Source organism: Phymastichus coffea, unplaced genomic scaffold (genome assembly GCF_024137745.1).
Source record: "Phymastichus coffea isolate CEN01 unplaced genomic scaffold, Cenicafe_Pcof_1.1 PCOF00189, whole genome shotgun sequence".
Taxonomy (NCBI): Eukaryota; Metazoa; Arthropoda; class Insecta; order Hymenoptera; family Eulophidae; genus Phymastichus; species Phymastichus coffea.
Window position 1 is genome coordinate 206,002 of NW_026707000.1, and position 24,944 is coordinate 230,945.

The 24,944-nt window shown below is 46.8% G+C and overlaps 1 protein-coding gene across 1 annotated transcript in view; it reads right to left on the minus strand.

The window, feature by feature from the left end:
* The window catches only part of LOC131673654 (max-interacting protein 1-like), a gene marked incomplete at its 5' end in the record, with an annotated part of 85,922 nt that overhangs the window by 12,447 nt on the left and 48,531 nt on the right, over window positions 1–24,944 (minus strand). The window contains one exon of the mRNA XM_058951818.1: window positions 6,214–6,261. Within this exon, the coding sequence (XP_058807801.1) occupies window positions 6,214–6,261 (48 nt within the window). The remainder of the gene's footprint in view (window positions 1–6,213; window positions 6,262–24,944) is intronic.

Consider the following 24,944-nt stretch of genomic DNA (forward strand, 5'->3'; position numbering starts at 1 on the left):
AAATTATGCTGCTTCATTTTTCAGTAGGATGATGAAGGGTCCCTTCAATAATTTTACTGTGCATTTCGCTAAGTATCATTTGAAATAATGTTCTTTTGCCTCGTACATTTTCTCGAAGGAAGTGGCCATTTATATTAACGATGAAAAAACCCAAGGAGATTCCTCATCGACGAGCAAAACTCGCTGGAACAACCACACATCGTCGTACCGAAACTGCACGAAAGCTTCAAATTAATCGACAAACTCGAAAACGGTCACGAAGAAAGCCGCACGGCCATTAATTGGGCTCTCGCTCACTCGCTCTCTCCGCACGAATACTTGCCAAGTGAAACAATCATTAGTTCAGTGGCGGTGGACAGAGAGAATTTGCATCAACGAGCTTAAGGGGGTCGCAGTTATTCGTCAGCGTGGTCCCTTTCGTTAATTTCGCTAATTGCGTGAGCGACGAGTAGAAGAGTGCCGCCACGTCTTCCGGGATGGATCTTACGAGCGCGCCTACCCCCTCCTCCCGCTCCCGAAGCAATTGCTCGACTTTCATGCGAAAGGATTTGTTTTCCACGATAAGAGCGGACCGATTGATTTTACGCTTCCGCGTAGAGGATCCCTCCTTACCGACCTCACGGATTTCTTTATGATTAAAGTGCAATGTTACTTTAATGAATGATGCAGTACGTACGGCGCCAAATGTTAATCACGCATAAATCACGTGTTATCTGATTAACCTCGTTAAAACAATGTAAATTATTTGAAAGCTCGAATTGCCCAATCCGTCGCGGTCGTGCTCTATTTCTATTTCATGACAATGTAAATAATGCTCTCGTCGTATTTTATCCCCCAACGACGACACGCGCGTCATTATTCATCGTTGATAAAAGGACAATAAATACGCGTCAAGACACACACACACACACACACACACACACACATAAACACACACTCACACACACACACACACGCACAACATCCAGCAGCAACGGGTTTTGCCGAGATTTGGCAAAGGAACACACATCCCGAGAAGCCGCCAACAGAACAAGATATAGTCGAACAAAAGCGCTTTACTGCGATAACGAATGAAGAGCACGAGCGAACGCCGGATTGACTTGTCGTACGAGAGAAAGATGAATTGTGCTTTTTCTTCTTCGCTTCTTTTTTTCTCTCTTTTTTGTTTCGTTTTTTCGCGGTTGTTTTCGCAATAATGATCATTAGCATCGTTCCACCTGACAAATCTGTCAGGTTGAATTAAAAAAAAGCAGATATATATCTAACGAACAACAATCGACTGGTTGCAAGCATTAGTCGCTGTCATCGACGATTACTTTTGCTCGGTGTCCACAAAGAAATGCGAAGTTACCCAGTTGATTGATTAGCTCTCGCAGCCGGCGAAGCACAGCAGCTGGCTGTATCGTTCCGTCGCGCGTCCTGTTTTAATTAATTATGCTTTTGGCTTTCCATTTCCCAGTCTCATTGGCGCTGCGCGATTAATAAATACTACCGATTTCTACGTTTTTAATGCGTTTGCTTCGCTGCCGATTGAAATGTTTTTTCGCTCAACATACGCCTCAATTAATTTCGCGTTATCTTTTCCTTTTTCAATTCAGACGTCGATGTCATTGACATTTATTAATATTTATAACAGCCAATGTGCGTGTAAGCGTGGTTTTAATTATCGTTGTTACGTTTAAACAGTTAATTAGCAGGTTTATTCAGATAGAAACGGCATGTTTGCGCGCAAATCTTTGATTACTCGGAGTTTATTGAAAAAGTTATTTAAAACAGTTTTCTTCTACACAACGCAAATTCAATTCCTTAGATTGGATCTGTCGTGCTTCGCGAATCTTAATTAACAGGAATCATGATTGTAAGTCAACGAGAAGCTTTCGTAACACAATGCTGACCAACGGTTATAAGAAACTCTTTCTTCTGCCTTGTTTATATTTTTTCTGGACACAAGAGTGACGAAAATAAATTCGTCGAGGAAAAGCTGAAAAATCAAGACACGAAGAGAGAGAGAGAGAGAGAGAGAGAGAGAGAGAGAGAGAGAGAGAGAGAGAGAGAGAGAGGTCGTCTGGCAGCAGCAATGAGAGAAATGAACAAAGGCTCCATCTCCGACGACGAGAGAACGAAAGCGGCCAGAATGAAAAAAATCGGAGAATTTAAATGGCGCCCACGAAATGAACTGATGCATGAAGTATCACCTAATAAGGCAGTTTCTCTCTCTCTCTCTCTTTCTCTCTCTCCCTCTCTCTCTCTGTCATGCACGGAGCTTCCACGGAATGATATGCCAAATTATGATGTAGAGCACGAAATAACAAGAATATTTAATGAGATTCTTAGTAAAAACGGATATGCTTGGAAAGAAAAAAGGCTATAAATGCTATATTATTTTTTGACTGTGGAATTCCCAGCAAGTTTCCCAACTTTCTTTCGGTACATCCTCGCGAACGAACAATTTTGATTGAATGATCAGCGAAATCCCTTGGAAACATTTGACTTGCGATCGGGAGATCGTTCGGGCCAAAGCAGATATAAAGTGACACAAGTGCAGTACGCAAATTGCAGAATAAAGAAGCTTGGAAAAAGCTATTTTACATGTGGCCATTGGCATGTGTTACTTATAGGTAGCAAGATGAGCAGCAGCGTTGACAAGGTGCCTCGTCGTCTCTGTTCCGGATCGCACGGCGGGAGGGCAAGATAAGGCCGAGATATTCGGGTAGGATTAGCGTCTGGGAAAAGGCGCGGCGACAGGCGCAAGTGGAAACAGACGGATTAGCCCGGCCGTAGTAGTAGTGGTACCTAGCTAGGCGAGCTAGGCGATGAAAGCCGACGCGAAGATTGCGGAGAAGAAGCCACTGCTGCTCTGTTCTGGCAAGTGGAGCGAGATAAAGCCCCCAAAGCAGCTCTGCGTGGAATTAGACGTGTACTTTGCCTCTCCGTCTTGCTGTACTACCGCCAGAGAGATGATTTTGGCTTTCGCTCTGACACTCTAATTCGAATCCTTTCCCTTCGAACGAACAAACGAAAGCATCCAACACATCGGCGAGTAATCGAACCAAAAACAAGCTCACAATGTGAACGGCAGTTTAAAAAGGTCGAGGAGACGTTTGTTTACCCTTAGCTGCTGGTTTTTGCAGCAACGAGAGCGTCGAGTCCATGAATGCCAAGTCGCGTTTGTTGCCAAGTGTTTACGACTCCACGACTCCGAGTGTTTTTGTGGTTGCGTGTGTATCGGCCCAGCACGAACGAGACGACGACGCAATGACAAAACGGAGAAGAGAAGATAGAGAGAACCGAACGAATGAATAAGCAAATAGATTATGCAAATGAAAGTTGTACGCGACACTCTACTCTCTCTCTCGCGCAATTTTCTTGGACGTCAAGATAAAGCCGCAGGATTTTACCGATTAAAGAATAGCACACGAGAAAGGTCTTTTTGTAGGTTATTTTTGTAAGGACGACAAGGCGCCTCTAGTAGATCCGTTCTTGCTTAATTGACTTCAAAGGGCTGACGACAGCCATTATTTGCAAGATTGGAATTGAACGAAAACAAGAAAATCTCCAAGGTGGCTGTCAGTTTGTACATCAGACTAGCATTAACGAGAGCCGTGTGAGGACGAAAAATTTCTTGCCAACATTGCAGCGTCGACAAGGCGGCCGCGGATGCATTTTGGCAGCGCAGCCTCTCGAGCGTCTGGCAGCAACTCGACTGCTTCTACTCGCTGTCGCGCGCTATCCTCGGGTGATATTTCAGCTAGGAATATACTTGAACAACGGCTTAATCGACAAAGCGTAGCTGTCGATCTGTAAATTGACAAACGACGCCCGAGCTACATTTGCGTGGACTTTAAAGCGTGCACCTTTCGAGCTTTGTGCGAGTGGTGCACAAAGCTAGCTGGCGCGCGGCCGCCTCGCAAGATCGATAGCGTTTGGTTGGGCGGACGCAGCAGCGCCTGATGACGGAACGCGCGCGCGCGCGCTAGACAGACGGGAACCTCGCGTACAGTTCTCGGGTCTCTCGCATAATGACGCCGGCGCAGCATCTCTCTCTCTCTCTCTCTCTCTCTCTCTCTCTCTCTCGCGTACGTATTCGCAAATTGACGCAGCTGGCGTCGCCAGGCAAACCTCTCTCTCCGTCTCTCTGTAGGTGTATACTCAGGCGCGCAGTTCGGGCGAGAGAGCCTTTGAGCCACGCTGTGCGTTTGGTGTCGCGTTCTTAGAAATTCGGCTTGGCCTTGCTCAGCAAATTGTACGCTTGCCTGCGCCCGAGTGCAGCGTTGAAATAGCCCAGTCCAACGAGACGTCGCCGAGCGTAACGTCGAAGCGAGATCGCGACGTTGCGGACTCGGGACAATGAACGTCGATGAATCAAACCTGAGAGAGCAGAGCCACGCCTTATCTCGCTTTTTCTCGAGGCTCGCTCGCGCCTGCCATTTCTATTATTCTCGGGGTGCGAGTATCATTTCCTCCGCGGGCTCGTCACTCGCTCGCGAAGCGTTTGTCTCTCCTAACAGCGTGTCAGCGACACGCGCATTACTCAACTCTCGGGGATATTCGCTCGGCATTGTTCGCCACGACCTACCTACCTCCCTTCTCTCTCTCTCCTGCTCCAATCTTTTTTCCGCCACCGCCGCGCCGATTATCGCGCGGCTCTTTGTGCCACGCGCAGCTCTTTGGGAAGCTCGAGGCTTGCCGTCCCGGCTGGAATGTGTTTTGTAACGCGCTCGTCAAAAAACATCGCAGCGTTTAAGCAACTTTCCGATAGCAATTTATTGGGCACGGCATGCGGCGTCACTCGAAAAACTCGCGCCATCGGCAATTTCGGCGAACCGCTTTGAGCGCCAAATCAATGACTGAAGCGGCCGGCCGATTTTTAACTCGCATTTCTCGCGCCGCGGCGAATGACAGCGAGGGGAGGCCGCCGTGCCTCGAAACGTCGCGGATTTTCGTAATTTGATTTTCGCACGTTTTCGCATGCGAACTGCAGGCCGGGAGGATTGTCGAGTTACGCCCGAAAACTCATCGTCATCGTCATCTCGAATGACAAGCGCAATGGAGAAAAACACGGCGCCCGCGCCTGCGGAAAATTGATATTCATCCGCAGCGAGAGCGGCAGAGGGAGTGGATTGATTCGTTCGACGCGCGGCTTTGTTCAGCGGCTACCCGCTACCGACTGATTAAAAGCGACATCGCTGCCGTGAACGCTGCGAATTTTCATTCGATAATGCGCGGACGCTCGATTGCTGGCAAAGGCAGAACGTACGAAGCAGCGAATCGCCGCCCGTTTTCGGGACAATTGCGCGCTCGAACGACCAGTCGATGCTCGAGAAGGAGATAGTCGGCGTTCGGCGCACCCTCCAGAGCGAAAAGTCGAGTAGAACAATTCCGTTCCAACAAATCGCAAACAAAGCTCGACTGCGGAGGCACTATAATAGGCAACATCTCAAAGACGATTATCCAGCAATTTGGGAGCGACGGCGGCAGCAGTGCATTCATCAGGCAATATATCGGCAGAGCGAAGCGGTAGCAGCAGCCTCATCGGACGTTAATGAGGCCACTCGGCAACCGACGAGACGAGTGAAAACCGCATGCACCTCGGCAGCTGCTCTGCCGGCAGTCCCTTTGTTCGGCGAGGGACGATGCCACCGGCGCTGCGCGTGCGCACGCACCAACTCGTGTAAACGTTATCTTCGTGCGCGCGCGCGCATGTGTGTGTGTGTGAACTCGCGCGATGGTTAATGGCGTATGCGATAATACGAGAGAGACAGAGAGAGAGAGAGAGAGAGAGAGAGAGAGAGAGAGAAGGCAAGTCTGCATGATTTATGACCGGCCTCGCCCATTGTCGCTTCCGTTATAAAACTGCGCGTGCGCCTGCCGCCGCTGCGAAACGCCGCGAATTAAAAGCGAGACGCGACGGATAATCGCGCGCGCGCCTGTTTCTCGGGCCATTGGTGGACGCGTCGCGGAAACACTTGCCGACGATTATTCTTAGCGTATGCCCCCTCCCCCACCCGACGAGCAAACGCTCGACGTACTCGCAACGAAAACCAACATTTCGCCAGCTGAAATTAATGAAAAGAGCGCGCAGGCCGTAATTGTTGCCTCGAGCGCGTACGAACACGTTCGTTACCGATCGTTAACTGGACATCCAGTATCTCGCGACGCGCTCGATATTCTCAACAACTGCAACGATTTAACGTAATTTTACGATCTACTCACAGTCGTCGGATTCGTCCATATGCTCGAGTCTCGTCTCATTGTACTCACCTGAAACAAGAATAAAAATAATGTTCTGTGAACGACATCGCAATTTTTCGTCGCACGAGTCCGCCGAAGCGGCATTTTGTCATTTAAAGCGCATCGCCCGAAAAGCATATCTCTAATGCACGCGAAACGCTCGGTTAATTATGGCGACAAAAAAGGTAGTGTCGGGCCCAGGGCGCAAAAAACGGATAATGAACGAAGGCATCGCAGATACCGAAATGATATACATGCGGACGCGCAGCTCGCTACGGATACGCATATTTCCTGCGGACTTTTGTTTTGCCCCCCCCCCCCCCGCCTCTTTTTTTGCGATGTATCGCGGTAGCAGTACCGATGAGCGAAGAGCTACAGAGACAAAGGATACGAGCGTGCGCGAGAGAGAGAGAGAGAGAGAGAGAAATAACGAGCGTCCGATTTACGAGCCGAGATCCGCCAAAGCGATAACGCCAGCCCAACGTGAATTTCTGCGATTTACGCGCTTCTACTGTTTTTCCGGCGCTTCCGTATGTGCTACATTCAAATATAGACCAATTTTTTGGACTAATGACCAAGGCACCCTTCTTTTCTCTACGAAGAGGGTGCAGAGACACATGCGACGTGTGGCAATGCAGTGTGTTTGCTGATGGATGTGTGTACGACACCCTTTGGTGATAATTTGATTGACCGGTTGTGTTGACTTCCGGGTTCAACGAACGGCTTATCTGATAAATTTAATTGTTGTATGCACTCGACGCGTTTTTCGAATTTCAAACGAGAGCAAAGCGAATTCTCTGGGCGCCACGCTAATTTGAATGAATCCGCAGGAGGAAATAGCCGAATCGCCGTTTTTGGACTGCCGAAAAAAAAATCCCTCATCAGCGTTCGCACGGGGATGACCTCCGTCAAAAAAGACACTTAAAATCTCGCAGAAAACGCCAAAGCTACGGCGGCGGAACGGACAGGAAGGGTAGCAGCACCTCGCGGGCTCGCGCTAATTTCCATTCCGCTTGCAAACAAAAAGAAAAAGCCGCCTGGAAATGCAAAGCAGTAGTACAAGTAGGAGAGAGGAAACAAAAAAAGAAAATGAAAAGCTTTCCCTCTCCGAGGCGCGCGTTAATAAAGCAATATATTTTCCTGCGGGGGTTAGCCCGTTATATTTCAACGTCAAATACATCTCTCTTCTTTTTCCGCGCCGTTTCCAAAGTGCGCGCAAGAGGTTTATAACGGCGCTCACGTGGATGTGTACGAATGAAATCCCGAACTCGTTTGTATGCTAATGTTACCACCAACGCCGACTGCCCCCTCAGCGCCACACACGAACACGCGCGCGCGCGCGCGCGCCTATAAGAGTCCGTTCGATCGTTGCACACACGCGTCACTTCGTTGTTGCTATAGGCTTGTCGTTTTGCATCGGGGCACCTTCATATTTGTTTATCTCCCGTTCCCGTTCCCGCACGCATTTCCATTGTTTTTTTTTTTTTCTTTTTTCTTTTTTCTTTTTTTTTTGTTGCCGACTATCTCTGCCAGCGGATAACGGGACTCTCCATTTGCGAAAAGAGCGTCGCTTAATACTTGCAAATGGCGATAGTGCGGCTCGCGCATCAAAAGCTCAACTGGTAAAATTATCATTATTATCTACTGCAGTGCGCGTGTCGAGAAATGCGCAAATTCCCAAGTGAAATTACATGATCTATTCGGAAGTGAAATTACGGCGCATCCGTACGTACGCACATTCGTGTAACTTTCTATCGAAAAGTTTGTACCGTGCACGTGTAATAGCCCCGGCGAGTATTTACCCAATTTTGCAAAATGCAAAAAGGCGCGGAGGCTCAATTGTTGTATAATGTCGAAGCGCGCGCGCGAGTGGAAAAGAGAGAGGAGGTCGATCCCTTCCTCTGCCCTCGGGGCGTTAGTGGTCGCTGTTAGCAGCGGAAATTCGCATACAGCAACTTCCGTATAGATCCCCTCTCTCGTTCATAGCCCCTCAGGATGCGTCTGCACGTAATCTTCTTAGCCGTGGGGGCGAGAAACGTGGCGGCTGCGGGCCCGCCGATAGCGCGCGCGCGCACACACGTAGCTGCCGCCTCGCTCTCTAGTCGTGATTTTCTTTAGCGCGCTGCTGCTTTTCCATTAGTTTTAATCGCCGACTGTGGCCATTGCACACTGCCGTCGGTGCTTTCTCTCCCCGTATCGTTCCGCGAGTCGGAATGAACTCTTCCAAAGACTTAGCTCCTCTGCTTTTTCACTTATTAAATTATGTTTGTGTAAAGTCGAAGAAAAGCTTTTCGATCAATAACGAAAAGTGATATCTTCTACTATTCATCGAAAAAGCTCGAGGACGGCCGTTGGAGCTAAAACGAAGAATGGGATCAATAAAGAAATAATAGCCAGTCGTATGCCGTGCGAAGTAGATGGCAACGAAATAAATAATCGCAAGAAAGGGAGCTTATAAATGCCGTGAGCTGTATCGAAGCTGCTCAGCTGCTCAGCGAGTAGAAAAAAGGGAAAAGGAAAAGGAATAGAATGGAATCCGTGAAATGCGTTCTCTCTCTCTCTCTCTCTGCTCTCTCTGCTCTCTCTGCCGCGATCGCCTTTTGCTTTAATATGCACGGTTCATTTTCTCCATTTCCCGGGGTCGTAATACGTGTTTCCTTTTTATTAAGCCTTTGCCCTGCCTCCCTTCTGCCTTTTAGTCGAGAGCACTGAGAGCAAGCTCCTGTAAATTTTCCTCCGTCGGAATTTGCATTCAGTGCCTGTTGCCGAGATAGAGGATAGGCAGAAAGAGCAGGAGGAGAGGCTCGACCCGGGAAATGCTTGCGGAAACAAAGAGAATGATAGAGATTAAGGTGCACACAGCAGCGGCGATGGCGGCGGCAGCGACGGCAGCAGGCTGCTATTCGAATTTTCTTGCAGCGGCTCGACTTTCGGCTACTTGCGCGCGATCGCCTTTGCGAATGAGGTGCGGAATTACATATTTATCGTTCCATCTACTCGTCAAATTGGCTTTGCTGCTTGCCTGAATATTTTCGCGACCCGTATTGCAGTTCGAGTCCCGTGAAATCTCGAGAGACCCTGTACTTCTTCCAGTTACCCGGGAACGCGGTCAAGGCAGGAGCTTGCATCTCCTTTATCGACGTAATAACCGTCGAGGGCTCAAATGCAGCAGCGATGCGAGCCACAGTGCTGCTTCTATGTATAACACTCGACGCACTACACTTGATGGATGTGGGCAGGTAGCTTAGTATCCCGATGCTATGTTATGATTTGAATTGTCATATAATTAATTGTGCTCGACGCAAATTCATATCATTGTTTTAGAGAAGTAAGCCATTTGTTGACGAGCGTTGAAAGATTGTCCAGATGCCAGATCACGACGGCGACGCCGAAAGATCAATTTGACAAATTATTTATTTAATATTCCTTAGCGCTTGCTAGTCAGTTAGATAAACTGCTCGAAGATGTGCATTAACGATTACAATCAGAGCAGCAGTTGACTTTTACTTCTGCTTCTGACGATCGATTCAAAATTGAATCGGGATCACGAATAATCAAAGCCAATTCAATGTGAACTACACGAGAGAGTTCTCGTCTTTGATGGATCCGCAACGCCTAGAAAGAAATTCAAGTAGTACGAGTCAATATTCTAGGCAGCGCCGACTGCCGTCTCTCCCCATTTTTGCCGACTCGACTTTGAAAGCGTGTCATGATCAGGGCTTCCATCCTCGTAGCCGCAGCGCGTCATAGTGGCGTATTGTCCTCAAACGTACCACGGCACGCACGGTGCATTTAATTTCAGACGTGTTTACAACGTAAAAGGGGATAAGCCAAAGGCGCTGCTCGTAGAGTTCGCTCTCCTTTTAATGCCTATTTACGACTTTTGTTACGGAGCGAAAGAGAGAGAAAGAGAGAGAGTGAGAGAGAGAGAGAGAGAGAGACAGACAGACAGAGAGGGAAAATCCGGCTTAGGACAAACCCTTATCTTCGGCTCTGTGTCTGCTTAAATACGATCGTCTTGCGCGCACGATTGTACTGCAGCTGCCAGAGCCTGCCATCCATCGGACGATTTTATGATGTTCGTCGGAGCTTTTGCCTCTTTGCCCACTGATTTTAATCGCTGGGGATTCTCATTTACGGCTTGCTTTTCCCCCATTGCTTTGGATCGACTTGACAATACGAGTATTTCCAATTTGCTCGACCAACTGTGCAAGCACGTCAAAAAATAAACTCAAATAAAAGCCATCAGGTCAATTTCGTAGTCTGCAAAACTTTTCCAACCAACACTGATTAAGATTTTTGTTGTTTACCAAAACAAGCTGGAACTGTAAGAGACTCTGGTAATAATCACTTTGAAAAGCAAAAAACAGATGAGCCAGGTTCAAATTCAGTTAACCGAGTATTATTATTATTATTATTATTATTATTATTATTATTATTATTATCACGAAAAAGTCCAGCTGAGTGGGTTTCCATTTCAAAATTCTCCCCCCGATGCTGTTACCCACGTTTCCCTCTTTTCCCCAGTAAACTACACGCATTCCGTTTCAGGATTGACATCAGCACCAGAAATAAAGCATCATTATCTGACTTTATCCCGAAAGAGAAGGAAAGAAGAAAAACGCCGATAGCGCAATTAGCATGCGCCAGACAGTGGCGACGGCGGCGACGGCGGCGACAGACGAACGTGACTCGCGCAGCCCACGATGAAGATTCTCAAACGTAGTGATAGTAGTAGCCGTGAGGGTGGTGAGGGTGGACAGTAGCGGCGGCGGCGGCGGCGGCGGCGGCAAAGGCTTGCAGGAAATTAGGCTAGGAAGATTAAACGACCCTTACTCTCGCTCTGCGCATTTAAGCTTGCCCGCTCTCTCTCTCTCTCTCGCTTTAATCTGCCGCTCGCTCCATCATTCTGTCCCCCAGGTCTTTTCGTCTTCCGGAACCCCCCCGAGATAATGCACAAATCGACCGACCAATCTATATTGCTGATCAAGCAGTCTTCGTGAACTATGAACTATGGCTTTCTGCAAGCTTTCCCGTCCCGTTCTTTTTTCTTTCTTCGGTGATTTATCCGTGTACCGAAAAATTGTTTGCGCCGATGAATCATGCAAAGCAAAGCTCGGAATTTATCGTTTCATTAGCGTCCTAATAAAATCAAGCGATCCATCTCGAGCATCAGTCTTAAATCAATCTCGCCGGGCGATTCGTAGATTACGCGGTGACTTATCGCCACGAGGCGAGATTTCAATTTCACTCGCGAAAAATAGAGGCGCCCGCGCCGAAAAGGTGCGGGCCTGCCGTACGTACGTAGCGCGGCCGAGCAAAGTTTAGTCCCGGCCGAAACTTACTGCTAAAAGCCAATCCGGCCAAGTGCGATTAGCGTGACCATCTACCCTTCTCGTCTCTCGCTTGTTCGCCAAAGTGCATCCACTATATTCCCCTCGGATGCTCCAGCACAGAGACTCCTATCGTGCAGTTCGGAGTTTCGCGCTCGCGCACCGCTCCTCTCTTGCCCGCCAGTTTAAATAATATCACGGCATTTTCAGTTTCCTCGCCGCTACGCCGCTGCACACGGCTGACTAACTTGCCATTCTAGCTTATTACGTGCACTTGGCTTTGCAAAGGCCGCTTGTTGCGCCTGTCGCTCCAACTTCAACTCTTATTTTGATGCGAAGAAAGAGCGGAAAAGCAGCAGCCGCGTAACAAACTTCGCAATCACGAGTAAATCTTGGGCGAGCCTTGAGTCTCCGTGATTGGTACTTTGCAATTGGTTCCGTCTTTTTAGTTGGAGAGCAAAAGCTAACTCAAGCAGCAGCGAGCCAACTTTCCGGATAGATAATACCTCGAGCTAACCAAGTTAGAAAGCCACATTTGCCGCCCCCCCCCCCCCTCCCTCTCGCTCGCCTTTAGATAGGAGGCACTTTGATCGGAAAGGAATGGCGAAGAAGGCTGCTCGTGTCCGTTAAGACACGAGGGCTGAAAAAAAAACGAACGAGCAAGAGTGGAAAAGTTCTTAATCGAGAATGCATTCGGTTGCGTCGCGTCGCGGGATTTTTCTCGATTTAAGTTTCACCCTCCGTACACTAATGGACTGCGAAGAAAAAAAATGCGACGGCGCGGGTTAAACTTAGGCAACGAAAGGCGATTGCGCCGGCCCATTAATTAATCTTGCAGTGATAAATGCTAAGTCGCGTGCCAACTGAACGGAAATGTAAGTCCAGGGAGAGCAGCTGCGGCCAAATCATTCGCCAGCGCCAGCATGCCTAAAACCGGACGATGCGACGGAGATGAAGCCTAGGAATATGCATGAGCGTTTGGTCCTGCTCTCACTCCAAGATAGTGGCGATTCCAAATGGATGGAAACCCCCGTCCCTCCGTTGTCGTATAAATCTAGTAAAGAGGCCATATATACCGACGCGGGCGACCTCGACATTTTTTCCGTTTCACGGAGATTGGACGATTGATCGGAAGACCCTGTGTTTTTCGAAAAAGAAATTTTTCCTCGGGTTACGAGAGTTTTATCTCCACGAGGAAGAGGGAGCGTATAATTTGATAAGTGTATCAGCGTCTCAAAGGTCGTCAGACCGGAATCAATAGCCTCGAAGGAGAAGGGGAGAGAGCTTTAAAACTTTAAGACCCTTTAAGTTACTTACAATGTATATACCTGCTCTCCTCCTCCGCGTGGCTGCACACCGAGAGTTTACAAAATTGACTTTGCTCTCGTGCGGCTTTAGCCCTTAAGTATCCGTAATAAAGCTCCAAGCTACAGAATATACAATTACGAAATTGAGTAAGCTCGTTAACCGTTGCTGTACATTTTCGTGACAATCGATGGGTCGATCAAATATAATTGGCATTGAATGGAAAAAGTAAGCAAGGTGTCCAATTAGCGCGAGCAAAACCGAATCGTCTTGAAAATCAACAACTCCGCTTCTTTCTTTCTTTATTATTCGAAGCGCAAATGGAAAGCCATAAATTAGAGATCCACGTAATCCCAATCTACGAGTGGCTACGGAATCCGATCGGAGTAGAGTCTGCATCGCATAACCAGCAGATGGTGCGCCATCCAACTGGATTACGACACCTCCGAGAGAGCGCGAGAGAGAGATAGAGAGAGACAGAGAGAGACAGAGAGAGAGAGAGAGAGAGAGAGAAACAGGGCACAGCAGCACCCAACAGCGACCGAGCCAATGGTCATTGTGCTCGTCGCGTCGCGACTGCGTCCGATTGACTCGGACACGCTGCTGCTGATGCGCGCATTGTGGCAGCTTCTCTCTCTCTCTCTCTCTCTCTTCCGTACCAATGCCAATTAATTAATTCAGACGACTCTCTCTCTCTCTCTCTCTCTCTCTTTCTCTCTCTCTCTCCGTTGATAATTTTCTCGTTGGCAGTGTCGGACGTTACATTGAATTTACGGCTACACCCGAGAGAACACTGTCCAAAAGGATAATTAGGCGATCGAAACCGCTCGCAAGCTTCCAATCAATTTTCCGATACATATTCGACCCTTATTGAACTTTGCTGACGACGACTCGTAAAATATGTAATCAGGCTACGCATATAACTAACATGCGGAATGTGCCTTATAATTTGGTAATAATTCATTGACATTGCAGACGTATCAGACCGCAAGCCATGATTATTTACTCTGAAAAAAAAGAGCAGCCAACACGGTTGCTCGGCAGCCAAGAAATGCTCCTACGGGCACTCGGCCATAAAACAAAATACTAAGACCTGTGTACGTGTGTATGTCCACATAGCCCCCCTTCCTCTGCCCTCCGTTTCAGCCGTATCGCAGAAAAACTATAGCAATGGCCCCCTACCGCGCGTTCATCTCTCGCTTTCGGCCGCTATTTCTCCCTTATTTACGATTCAATAAGTGAAACGTTAGTCTTTTCGCGGAGTATACGACAAAAAGAAAACAAAAGACGCGCGCGACATGTACACCGTGACCACGAATTATTAACAAATGGTCACGCTAGTGCGACGTGCGTTTATCTACCCGACTTATGGGTGTTTTGTCGCGCGTCTGACCGAGCGCAGACTAATTCTACTGATGGCTGTGGTTTCATCATTTAGTTAGCAATGCAATCAGTCACAACAGGAGACGAATGAGTTTCGCGTTTCTTTTATTCGTCACCCGTTTCCAACCAATAATCCTCGAATCGAATCTCTAACCAAAAGGAAAAAAAGTGGCCCGAGGGATCGATTCCTTTTCTCTGCTCGCTCATATGTTTCTCGTTTTTGTTTCCCTATAGCCTCATTTTCCCGATCAAATCCTCTCTCGCAAGTCTTGAAATAAGAAAAGTTTTTTCGAGCGCATTGCTGTACTGAAAGTAGCATTGTTTAATTTTGTTTTCTCTCCGTAGAAGAGCAGTTTTTCCACTTCCGGAGCAAGAAAAGGAAAAGCTCCACTCTCTCGAGCTATGAATTTGGCGCCCCCCTCTTCGGACGACTTTTCGACTCGATTGTCTGGATTCAATTGTCAGGAAAAGATTGAATTATCGTTGAAAATTTTCTTCTCTTCCAATTATGTGAACGAGTATCGTTTTCGTCCTACCCTTTCAGACGTCTGTCGTTCCCGATGAAACGTACGTTTCCAAGCCAAGACAGTTCTACAAACATCGCACTCATTTGCGAGCGTGTACGCTTTGACACCTGATGTTAGCTCGAAGCGAGAGCAAAGGAAAGGCAGTGGCATTTTCAAGCGGAAGAAAAGCTGAGAAGCCATAGCAATATGCGCGCGACGACCTTTGTTACGCTTTCGTGCAATAATCTCTATCGAAGCGATAAGGCGAAAGGCGTGAGCATACGGACGACGAGGTGCTCGTTAAGCTGATTACTCTCTGCGCAGAATCGATGCGAATACGAGGCGTAGAGAGAAAAGCAAGATTTTTTTCTCCTAAAACAACTCCTTAAAGTTGTACGTTTTTTCGCGCAGTTCCTGCTAAAGTTTAATTTCGTAGAACTTCCAGATAAAAATCTCCCTTTATTCTCGTACCTATGGACTGTAAGTTGGATGAACCTCGCATTTCCAAGGAAAGTATGGCCGAAGCCTTTCGTTATCATTCACGAGTGGTTCACCTAAGCGTTCCTACGAAAACTAATTTGTAACCGTTATATGCCCCATGGCTACCGAGAATCGCACGACAACGTTTATTTTTATAGTCATCATGCGAATCGCGAGGTTGAGTTCTGGACGTGAAATTAATTCAACGTTTTCTGGTAGAGTAGCTTTTATTAAAAATTTACGGGAAAATTGCGGATTTCACGGAAAAAAGAGAATTTCCCGTTGATCAATGAAAAAATTCACCGACTGAAAGCCTAGCTTATTTTATTCGGCAAGAACTTTTTTTTAATCGGGCAAAAGTCAATAAAGCGGAACAGTATCGCGCTTGAAAAGTCAACGAGAAATGAAAAAAAAAAATTTATTCAAATGAAGTAAACACTCGCGAGACACGCAGTACTATAATGCCCCCGTCGGGAGGACGAAAATGAAAACGAGCAATGGAGCGACGCGCGTTGCGAGAAAAACATTCGTCGTCGTCGCGCCAAATGACAGTGGAAAAACAAAATGAATTACACGCCGACGGGACAGAACAAACGAAAGAAAAGCCATTCGCAAATTACACGCTGAAAAGCGCCACGGTAAGAACAAAAGAGAGAGGGATAGAGTGAGAGAGAGAGAGAAATAAGAAGGAAAAGCGCAGTTAAGAAAACGCGAGAGAGAAATAAATTCTTGTAATAGCGACTTTCGTTAAGAGCCAAAGTGTCAACGTGTAGCCTGCGGCGATGTCTTCTGCCGCGCAGCGCGCCATGGCGACGCTTTATGAAGATTTGTTTACTCTGTCTATATCGAGTCGAGCATTATTTTTTTTTGCTCTTCACCGAAGCGAACGGCTTCAATGAAGATTTACTCGCTTTATTACACTTGCGAGCCAAGATTTATTCGGTCTTGCGTTTTCTCTCTGGAAAGGCGAGTTTTTTCAGCGCTCGAACAGGAAACAATGGACATTTCCAACTGTGATTGAAAACTTTCTGTTGAACGGATTTTCCAATCCGACTAATCGACTCGTTAGGCCAAGTACTAATAAAGCCGAGAGGAGGGCGCTCGGCCTTATCGTAGAAAGCGAATCAATAGCAATATAACGAGCCTTAATAACTCGATTTTAACGAGCCCGCGCGTCAGCGTCAGCGTCACACACGCGAGAAACGGAAGGGGGAAAGAAACACAGCGAAATTTCTTCGCTCCTCGGCACTCAGTCAATTGGCTCGTTCCGTTCCCTCATCATTTTCTTTTCTCCGGAGAGTAATCCAGCGCTCGCTCGCGCTTTTCTCCCATCGACGCGGTTAATGGCCTGTTGGTCGCGCCCGTTAGCTGCAAGCGGGGAGAAGAAAGCCGCGCGCTCCTGCACTTTGATAGATTCGGAAGGAGCAGGCAATGCCAGAAAGCAGCAGAAAATTAGACCCCCGATGTATATCTATAGACGCAAGCCGCAGTCGAGAAGTGCGCTGTATAACCGATAATTGCAGCCTTCCCGAAGCTTTGTGATTTGCCCCGGCGCGTATTCAGTGCGGAGGCAGTGCGCAGCCGGCCGTGCGAAAATTGATCAATTGAAATGGTGCCGGGAAAAGCAATGACGATGACTTCGCGGATGGATGACTGTGCAGAGCTCGAAAAACAAATCGACGACAGGGAATAGAGGGCACTTTTTATTCGCCGAGGAAGAAAAAAGAAACAAATGTTTTCTAGCCCACTGCGTAAATGGACAACTCCCAAGAGTGTCAATCTATTTATACACTTTGGCTATATTGAATTAAAAGAGCTGAAGCCTTTTTCAAAGTGCAGACGAGAGAGAATAAAAAAAGGAGGGAGAAAAAGGTTTCATCCTCTCTCTCTCTCTCTCTCTCTCTCTCCCTCCCTCCCTCCCGCTCCCTCTCTCGCTCTCCAGTTTGAACTCTCGATTCTATTCCCTGGAAAGTGAACGAAAAAAAACGAAGAAGAAGCAAAAACAACAACAACAGCACCAGCAATAGCGAAAGAAGCACTTTCTCACTATAGTCCGTCATTAGTCGTCTGTCCGCGTGAGCGCGCACAAGTTGATTGCGTGCCGATTACAACGGCCTCCTAAGTGGATTGAAACGTGTACATATCTATAATACATATATATATATATATATATATATATATATATATATATATATATATATACACATATATACAAGATGACGAGCTGCGAAACAGCCAAGGCAGAAACGAAGCTTTCGACGGGAAATTGATTTCTAGTAAGATCCGGCGGGGGAAATTGACACGAAAGGATTGCCATCGTGCCGATTGGTTCTTAGTCTTTCGTCAAACCTAGTTTTAATGAAAACCGTATCTTTGACAATTTCATTACGTAACTCTCACACGTCAAGAATAGATATAATTTTGTTGAAAGTCTGCTGCAGCTCCGGTTCAAATGCATAATGTCTGAGGGAAAAGTCTGCTATAGCAACTTAGTTACATTGTTCCCGGATCGGAACGTCAACTCGACGGCAGACGGCAGGGCACTCAGCCGTGCATTTTGCTTTTACACGTGTACGAGCAGGGGAGAGGGAATTTTCCGAGTTGGGCTATTGTGGAAGAGACTAGGCTAAGGAAAAAGTCCCTTCTCGGCGAAGACGAGGCAATGTGAATTTTCTTTATCTGTCCGCGCAAACGACTCGAGGCTTTTCAACGATAAGGGGATGCAGGTTTTGTAGGCGCGATTTCGAGCATCGCGTTAAAAAGACGCGTTGTTAGAGATAATGGAGTTTATTGCCGGTGGAAAGGTCAATGTAATTTGATTGCCTGTGACTGAGAGTCTTGAAAAATGTAGTTAACGATGAAAATTAATTTTCGCGGTCTTGCCTTCTTCTCGCTCTTAAAACTTGCCGCAAAACTTTTAAAAGTTTAATAGAACTTTAATTAACACTTAAGTGTGCTTTTCTCTAATGAGCTGGACATACCTCATTTTGCGAGAGAACACTTGTAAAATGTGTTTTATCGAATGCTTCTCGACCGAGGATTTTATAGCAACTTTCCTTCTCGCAAGCGTTGTCTTGAAATGCCAAAAAACAAATAGCCAAATAACGACTCGAGTTTTTGAAGAAAAGTAAAGAGTGAACGGCAGAGCGCAAAACCGAATTAAAAAGAACGGGTAAAAGCTTAGCGTGGAAACGGGCTTCTCGACAGCAGCAAGTCGTTGGCAAATCACGACAGCTCGTTGCCCTCTCGCTCGTGAATGTTTGCGCATCGTAATAGGTCGCCACTGCTGCTCTCGTCGAGCATTTAAACTTTCATTGCCGGTGCAAACTTCGGCTGCGTCGAGATGCTTCAAGGGCTCACGAGCGACGCTTGAAAAATTTGTCCCTGGCAATTACCGCGGACTCGCTCTGCCAATTCATTCACGCTTTTGGATGGCGCCAGACGAATGCGCGGCCAATTTTAATGATCTCGCAGAGAGCTTTTTCAAAAAGTTGTTTCTTTGTTTCGTAAATGCAGGCCGAACGTCGAGGAATCGTAAGAGTGAGAGAGGAAGAGGGAAAGAGAGAAAGAGAACCGCGTCGACTGTATCCAAAGCCAGCAAATGTTTGCTCATCGTAATGGGCTACTCGACGAGCAATTAAACTTTCATCGCAAGCTCTCGCTCAAATTGAAGGGAAGTTGCCGGTCACGTCGCGCGACTTTCCGCCGTCTATGCACGCGCGCGCGCGCACACACACGAGGCGTTGTTGCTCTTTCACTCTGTTGTTCCAGGCGCTTCTCCTCGTACATACACGGGATGAAATCAACCGATCCAAGCTGTCATTGTTGACGTTCTGCTTTATAAAATTAAACGACGATAGTTGGTTCGTTATGCAGCGAATAATTCGATGAAATGCAATTCACGAATGGCAATAATGGAATTATCGGACGAGCTTGATTGAACGTTATCTATGCGCCAGAGACGGAACTAGGAATTTGAAACTTCGTTTTAGAGGCTGTACGTGTATTCATGGCTTTGATTAGCGATCCCTTGGTAAAACCAATCACGTACGCGCGCGTTTAATTATTCTGTTATTCGGTCTCGCGTGCAACAGCGCATAACAGACCAGCAGATTGGCTGCCTTACAGCGCGAGCGCATGCCACTGCCAGGTTTTTTCATATTTGTCAGCTCGGTGCACTTTTATTTGCAATCTCGCCGCCCGATACAACCTACCGCGGAAGCTACTCCTCGAACGCACGCGAACCTGCCACTCGGGGACATTACGTTGCGCTTCATTTGCTTCCCCTGCACTCCCACTAATTATCCACTCGATTGGCATTCGAGTGGCATCGTCCTCCCTGCCCGGCTTTTGTTTGTTTATCGCTCGCAACTGCAGCCCTCGCTTATGGGAATTCCGAAGCTAAGGTTCGCCGGTTCGCCAGCTTAATCCCCTCTGCTCTACGTCACTGTCGCCTCCTGCACTTGGCTTTCCCGTTCACGCTTCGATGCGTTTAATGGACTCTCAATTGCGACCATCATGATTCTTAAATTTCACCTCGACTGGGCAGCATCTTGAGAATTCAAAAGTCGTAGTTGGCAGTTTTCAAGTTAGACTCACCTCGCCGTATTTCAACAATTTCACATTAATCAAATTATGCAGCTAGAAAAACTTTGAAATAACGACGTGCAACGGAAGGGGCCACGGCGAGCCACGTAATCCTTATAATTCAGCCGCAAAGACAACCGATATCGTAGCCAATCTACATAAGCGACTCGCATGAAAGCTGAGGCCAGCAGCTGATATACAGATGCGCGGCGCTGCGCGTAACGCCTGGCAAAGTGATGCCACTAGTCCGCGCGTATACATCAACGGCGGCGCCGTGGAAATTTCTTGACAAGTCAGCCGACGCGCAGCCTGATGGACGCGCTCGCATTCTAATTGGCCCCCGTGGCTTTTTCACGTTCGATATAGTCTCGGTTTTATTAGGCTCGCGCCACCGAAGCCAGTATCGACGTCGCGTAAACAAGCATCGAGCCGTAACAATCTCGCGCTGCCAGATAACTGAAGCCGCGGCGGATTTAACAATCGCGATAACGAGCAAAAAAGGACTACAATAAGAGAGCTGCAAATAAAAGTGTGGGGCCGAAGTCGTAAATGCTGCCAAGGCCTGTCCCGCGAACTTCCTTGCACACGTGAAGCGCGTAACTCGTTACTTTTATTAGCCGCTGACAAGAACCCGCAGTCACACCAAGGAATCCTCGCGCGCGTTCCACGTTACACGTTTGACGGCAATTTACGCTCTAACGAGTCAGCAATCGGCGAGAGGAATCATTGGCGCTCGTCGAGATTAAAGCCCTCGCGACGTGCTCCTTTCCAAATTAGGATGTAATATTCGTGTGTTAACTTACGGTCTGGACTTTTCGTGGATGTGTACTCACCTGGAACAGAAGAGAAAAGGATTTCGTTCATTAATCACGCCAGCTTGCACAGTTAGATTATACGAGGTGACATTTTTCGCTGCACAAAGTTCACAGTTGCGGGCAGACGCGAGAAACGAAAAGCCGTCTGAAAAACGCATGGACCGGGCGATAGCAGCCGAGCAACAATCGACAACGTAAACAACAAATGACGGGAAAAGGAGCGAACTGGAAAGACTGCAGTGTTCGCAGTGTGCGCAGTGTGCGTGACCGACAAGTTTTTACGACTCGAGACCCTTGGAAGTGGCGCACGGATACTCCTGACAGCTCCTCAACTGTCGATCAACATCAATCCGAAGAAGGCAAGTTGCTGCGCACTGATTATCGCTGCAATCACGGTTGTCAATTGGACTGAGAGTATTTGCATACCGGTCTGGTACTTTCGTACGCAATCTTGATTGCGAATCATTGCGTACCATCCCTTTCAACGATAAGAACTGAGCTTATCGATGTTGACTCTCATCAGATATTTTTCAGTCGTAAGCACATTGTTCGCGCCTCCAAACAAAGCCTACGCAGGGCTCCATCCTTATATTTCGCAGTAAAAGAAAGCGCATTTCAGCAAATAACGTTATTTCATAAAGGCGATTTCCTAGAGTCTCTCGTTTTTTGCGTAGCGAGAGTGGTGGAGAGAGAGAGAGAGAGAGAGAGAGAGAGAGAGTCTAAAAATATAGTCCACTTGCCGCGAACAAAAGGCTCGCCGGTTCCCCACGAAAACCGCAGAGAAATGCACCGGGGCGCAGCAGAACTGCAGCACAAAGGGACTCGAAAATTCGTCCCGCGGCATCTGGTCGTCGTCGTCGTCGTCGTAGTCGACGTCGGTAGGTATAAAAAAAAGAACGAGTGAACGCCGAGTGCTCGGGGCACACCATATCGGACGACAGAACGCTGAGTGGTCTTGGCGACAATGCTCCCCCTGGGGACTTTGTTTCCTCGAGCACACCGCCAGCAGCAACCCACTTAACGAGCTAATTTCTAGGCGCCGTCCAAGATTTCGTTGTTTTCAATGGCCATTTAATCAGCGAGCGCGAGCACTCGCTTTATTTTACGAGAGGGAAAGACTCCGCTACGAGGATTTGCGAGAGCTAATCAATATGACTGTGTTACTGCCTTTCAAGATGACTCTAATTTTTTTAATGCGAGCGAATATTTTTTACTATATTTCTGGTGCTCGGCATCTTTGTGACGATGTTCAAGGTGGCGATAATGGAATTTCGCGCTATAAACGACTAGTGAAATTTCAATTAACAGCCAACTACAATTAGATGGAGTCACGTCAAACGCGCAAGATTCACGTAGTTTACCAAGAGATTTCATAGTGTCATAAGTATCTGATTAATTTTGCAACGTAATTTCGATTGCAGTGAAATTTTGATTAGCGCACGCGGCAATTTAGAATGATGTCGCGTATAAAATACGAGCTTCGCCACGTTACAAAGGAATTCTTCAATGTAATTAGTGGTGAGAATTTCTATTGAATGAAATTTTCATTAGCATTAGATTCAGCTATTTGAAATTTACGCTCGAATAGTTAGTCAAGGAAGTTGCCGTGCGTTACGCATGACAACAAAAACGAGTCTTTTCACGTATACGTGTATCTCGAAACGACAGCCGCACCTGTAACGAGTCTTCAATTTCTGGCCTGGAGGTTTCTCGAAGAGAGAAAAAAAATCAGAATTTCACTTAAACGACCGCTTCCTCCTCGTGGTTTCAGCTTTTTTCAGCTTTTTTTCTCTCTTCTGTGCTTTCTTATCGGCTTGCCTTATCCGAGGAAGGGCGCGCGTTGGAAAGAGAGGCAGCGCTCACGGAAGTGCGCCATAATTCTATCGACATCGCACGAGCGCCAGGATGATTTGCAAGGGTAGGAAAGCAAGAGAGGAAGAGAGATAAATGCGACTACGACGAGTAAAAAATAGGGAGAGAGAACCCATTTCAGCATGGAATTTGGAGGGACGACGCAGTTGACCTGCAGTTCAAATTGTTTCGTTAAAATTCAGTCACGTCGTTGCGCGAAAAGCCAACGTCGACCTACAAAGCATTAATCGTATTTCAAGCTGTCGGCGAAAAATGAAAAATCAAATGCAGATCTACGGAATCGTTTCAAGCGACGTTTGTTATAGGAAGTATTTGCAAGTTGTCTTTCTTTCTGGAAATTCAAATTTTTAAAAAATTTTGAAAAAACAGGCTATAATACTACAAACTTCACTTCGCTAACCAACCTATTTTTGTATGCGAGTCTCGTTGCTTTTCTTTTTATACGTCACAAGATAATTGAAGTAGTAGATCAATACAAGCTTGAAGTATACTTAATCAAGCTGACAAATAAAGTATGTCATTTTAAGCGAATATCTGGTTGATTCGTTCAGCCAGTCATCTCATTTTCCCTGGAAAATATTTTACATCCTAATAATATTGTTCTAAATGAAAAAAAAAACGAAGAAAGAAAATGTTAATAGAAATGTAAGTTTGGTTTATACAGGCTACGAAAGATCGTAAACAACCAATTTCTTCTCGCGGAAAATCGTTGAATGATAACGTAGACTCGATGGAAAACAGTAGATCGTAAACTTTTGCGCATGATCGATTGTTAACTGATAAAAAGTAAAAATTTACCGAAGAAAAACATAAAAGTTAGAAAACGTGATTATTTTAGTAAGTCAAAGTCGGAAGGAATTTGAAGTTTTATCCTACAGCTTTAGGGCGTGTGCTTAAGATTGAAATATCTGTAAAATACGTGAGATCTTTATACAACCAGATTTGTACCTCGAATGTCGGTAAGATTCGAATTTAAAAGTCAAATAGAAGTGACATGGCCAGAGTATGAAGCAACAACAGAGGCGCAAATAAAAATCAGATGCTTAATCAGAAAAACTGCCTTTAAAAGAGTGTTATTTCAACTATAATATCCGAGAAGTAGAGCTGAAGACAAATAAATTGGTCTCTCGTGATCAATGCTTCACTAGCAGCACACATAGACAGAATCGCGTCTGGACCCTTTTGCAGAACGCCGCCACTCTTCTAGCGAACAGTGGGTTGTTTGCGCAGCCTTCTGGGATTTCCCTTCGCAGCAGCGCTGTTCCACTTGTTCCGAGGTAATGGCGCGCCAAAGAGAGAGAGAGAGAGAGAGGTTTTCTCTCTGCGAAGAGGGCTGGCGTTCATTGGCGATTCAAGCGTCGCGGAGATGACGGCGCCGTCGACGCCGATGGTTATTGGAGTTGACGCGATGTTAACATCGATGGGGTTGTTACCGCGCGCATGCTTTCGATCGCACGAGCACGTCTTGGAAATTGTTTCAAATTCACGTGAATATCGGAGGAAATGGCGTTGATCGATTTTTCTGGCAAGCATTTGGAGTGACTGATCTGGCGTGCGTAGGAAAAGAGAAGAAGTGGCGCCGGATTGGCCGCGATTTCAAAGCCATGAAAAAGAAGTCGTTCACTCCATTACAAGATCATCGTCCTCGTAATAAATCAACTTTAGCCTCTCTCTATCTCACGGAGACTGTCTGCGATTGTATCAGGCTCAAAAACTTTATGCGTCATTTTCATCTTTACTTTGCGGTGGAGAAGAACGGAAGACAGAGCGGACGCCCTATCCCAGAAGCAAAGTGCTCTCCGCACTCGAGCGGCAATCTCTATCGCTTCGTTCGTATTCGCGTTATGCAAAGTGGAATCAGTCGCTCGGACGACGACGACGCCGACGACGACGACGACGACGACGGTCTGTCTCCCGTCACAGGCCTGAGGATGTAAATTATTTTTAAAATGAAAGGAGCGCAAGGATATTCTCATCTTGCCTCTTCTGGAAAGTTTGTCCGCTTGTTTTGACGTGCTCTGCTTTACAGTCCTGGAATTCATTAGAATTGTATTCAAGATTTTTCCCACTGACAAGCTTGACATTGTATTCCCAAAGTTGTCCTCTTTTTTCAGTCTGTTTGCAAAGTTTGCCCATTCGCAGAGGCAGAGAGAGAGAGAGAGAGAGAGAGAGAGAGAGAGAGAGAGAGAGAGAGAGAGAGAGAGAGAGAGAGAGAGAGAGAGCGAGGGAGATGGACTTGAGCATTTTGCCAAGTTAGTGAAAAGCGCTCTCATTCAAATTCAATATGGCCGCTACTCAAAATTACGACAGAATACATTAAAACTTGCACGATTTGCATGAGAATTACTGCTAGTGCCCTACCCGTAAGGAACAGACCAAGAAATTGGATATTTTTATTCTGAATTGAAGTAAGTGAATGGAAAAGTTTGCTC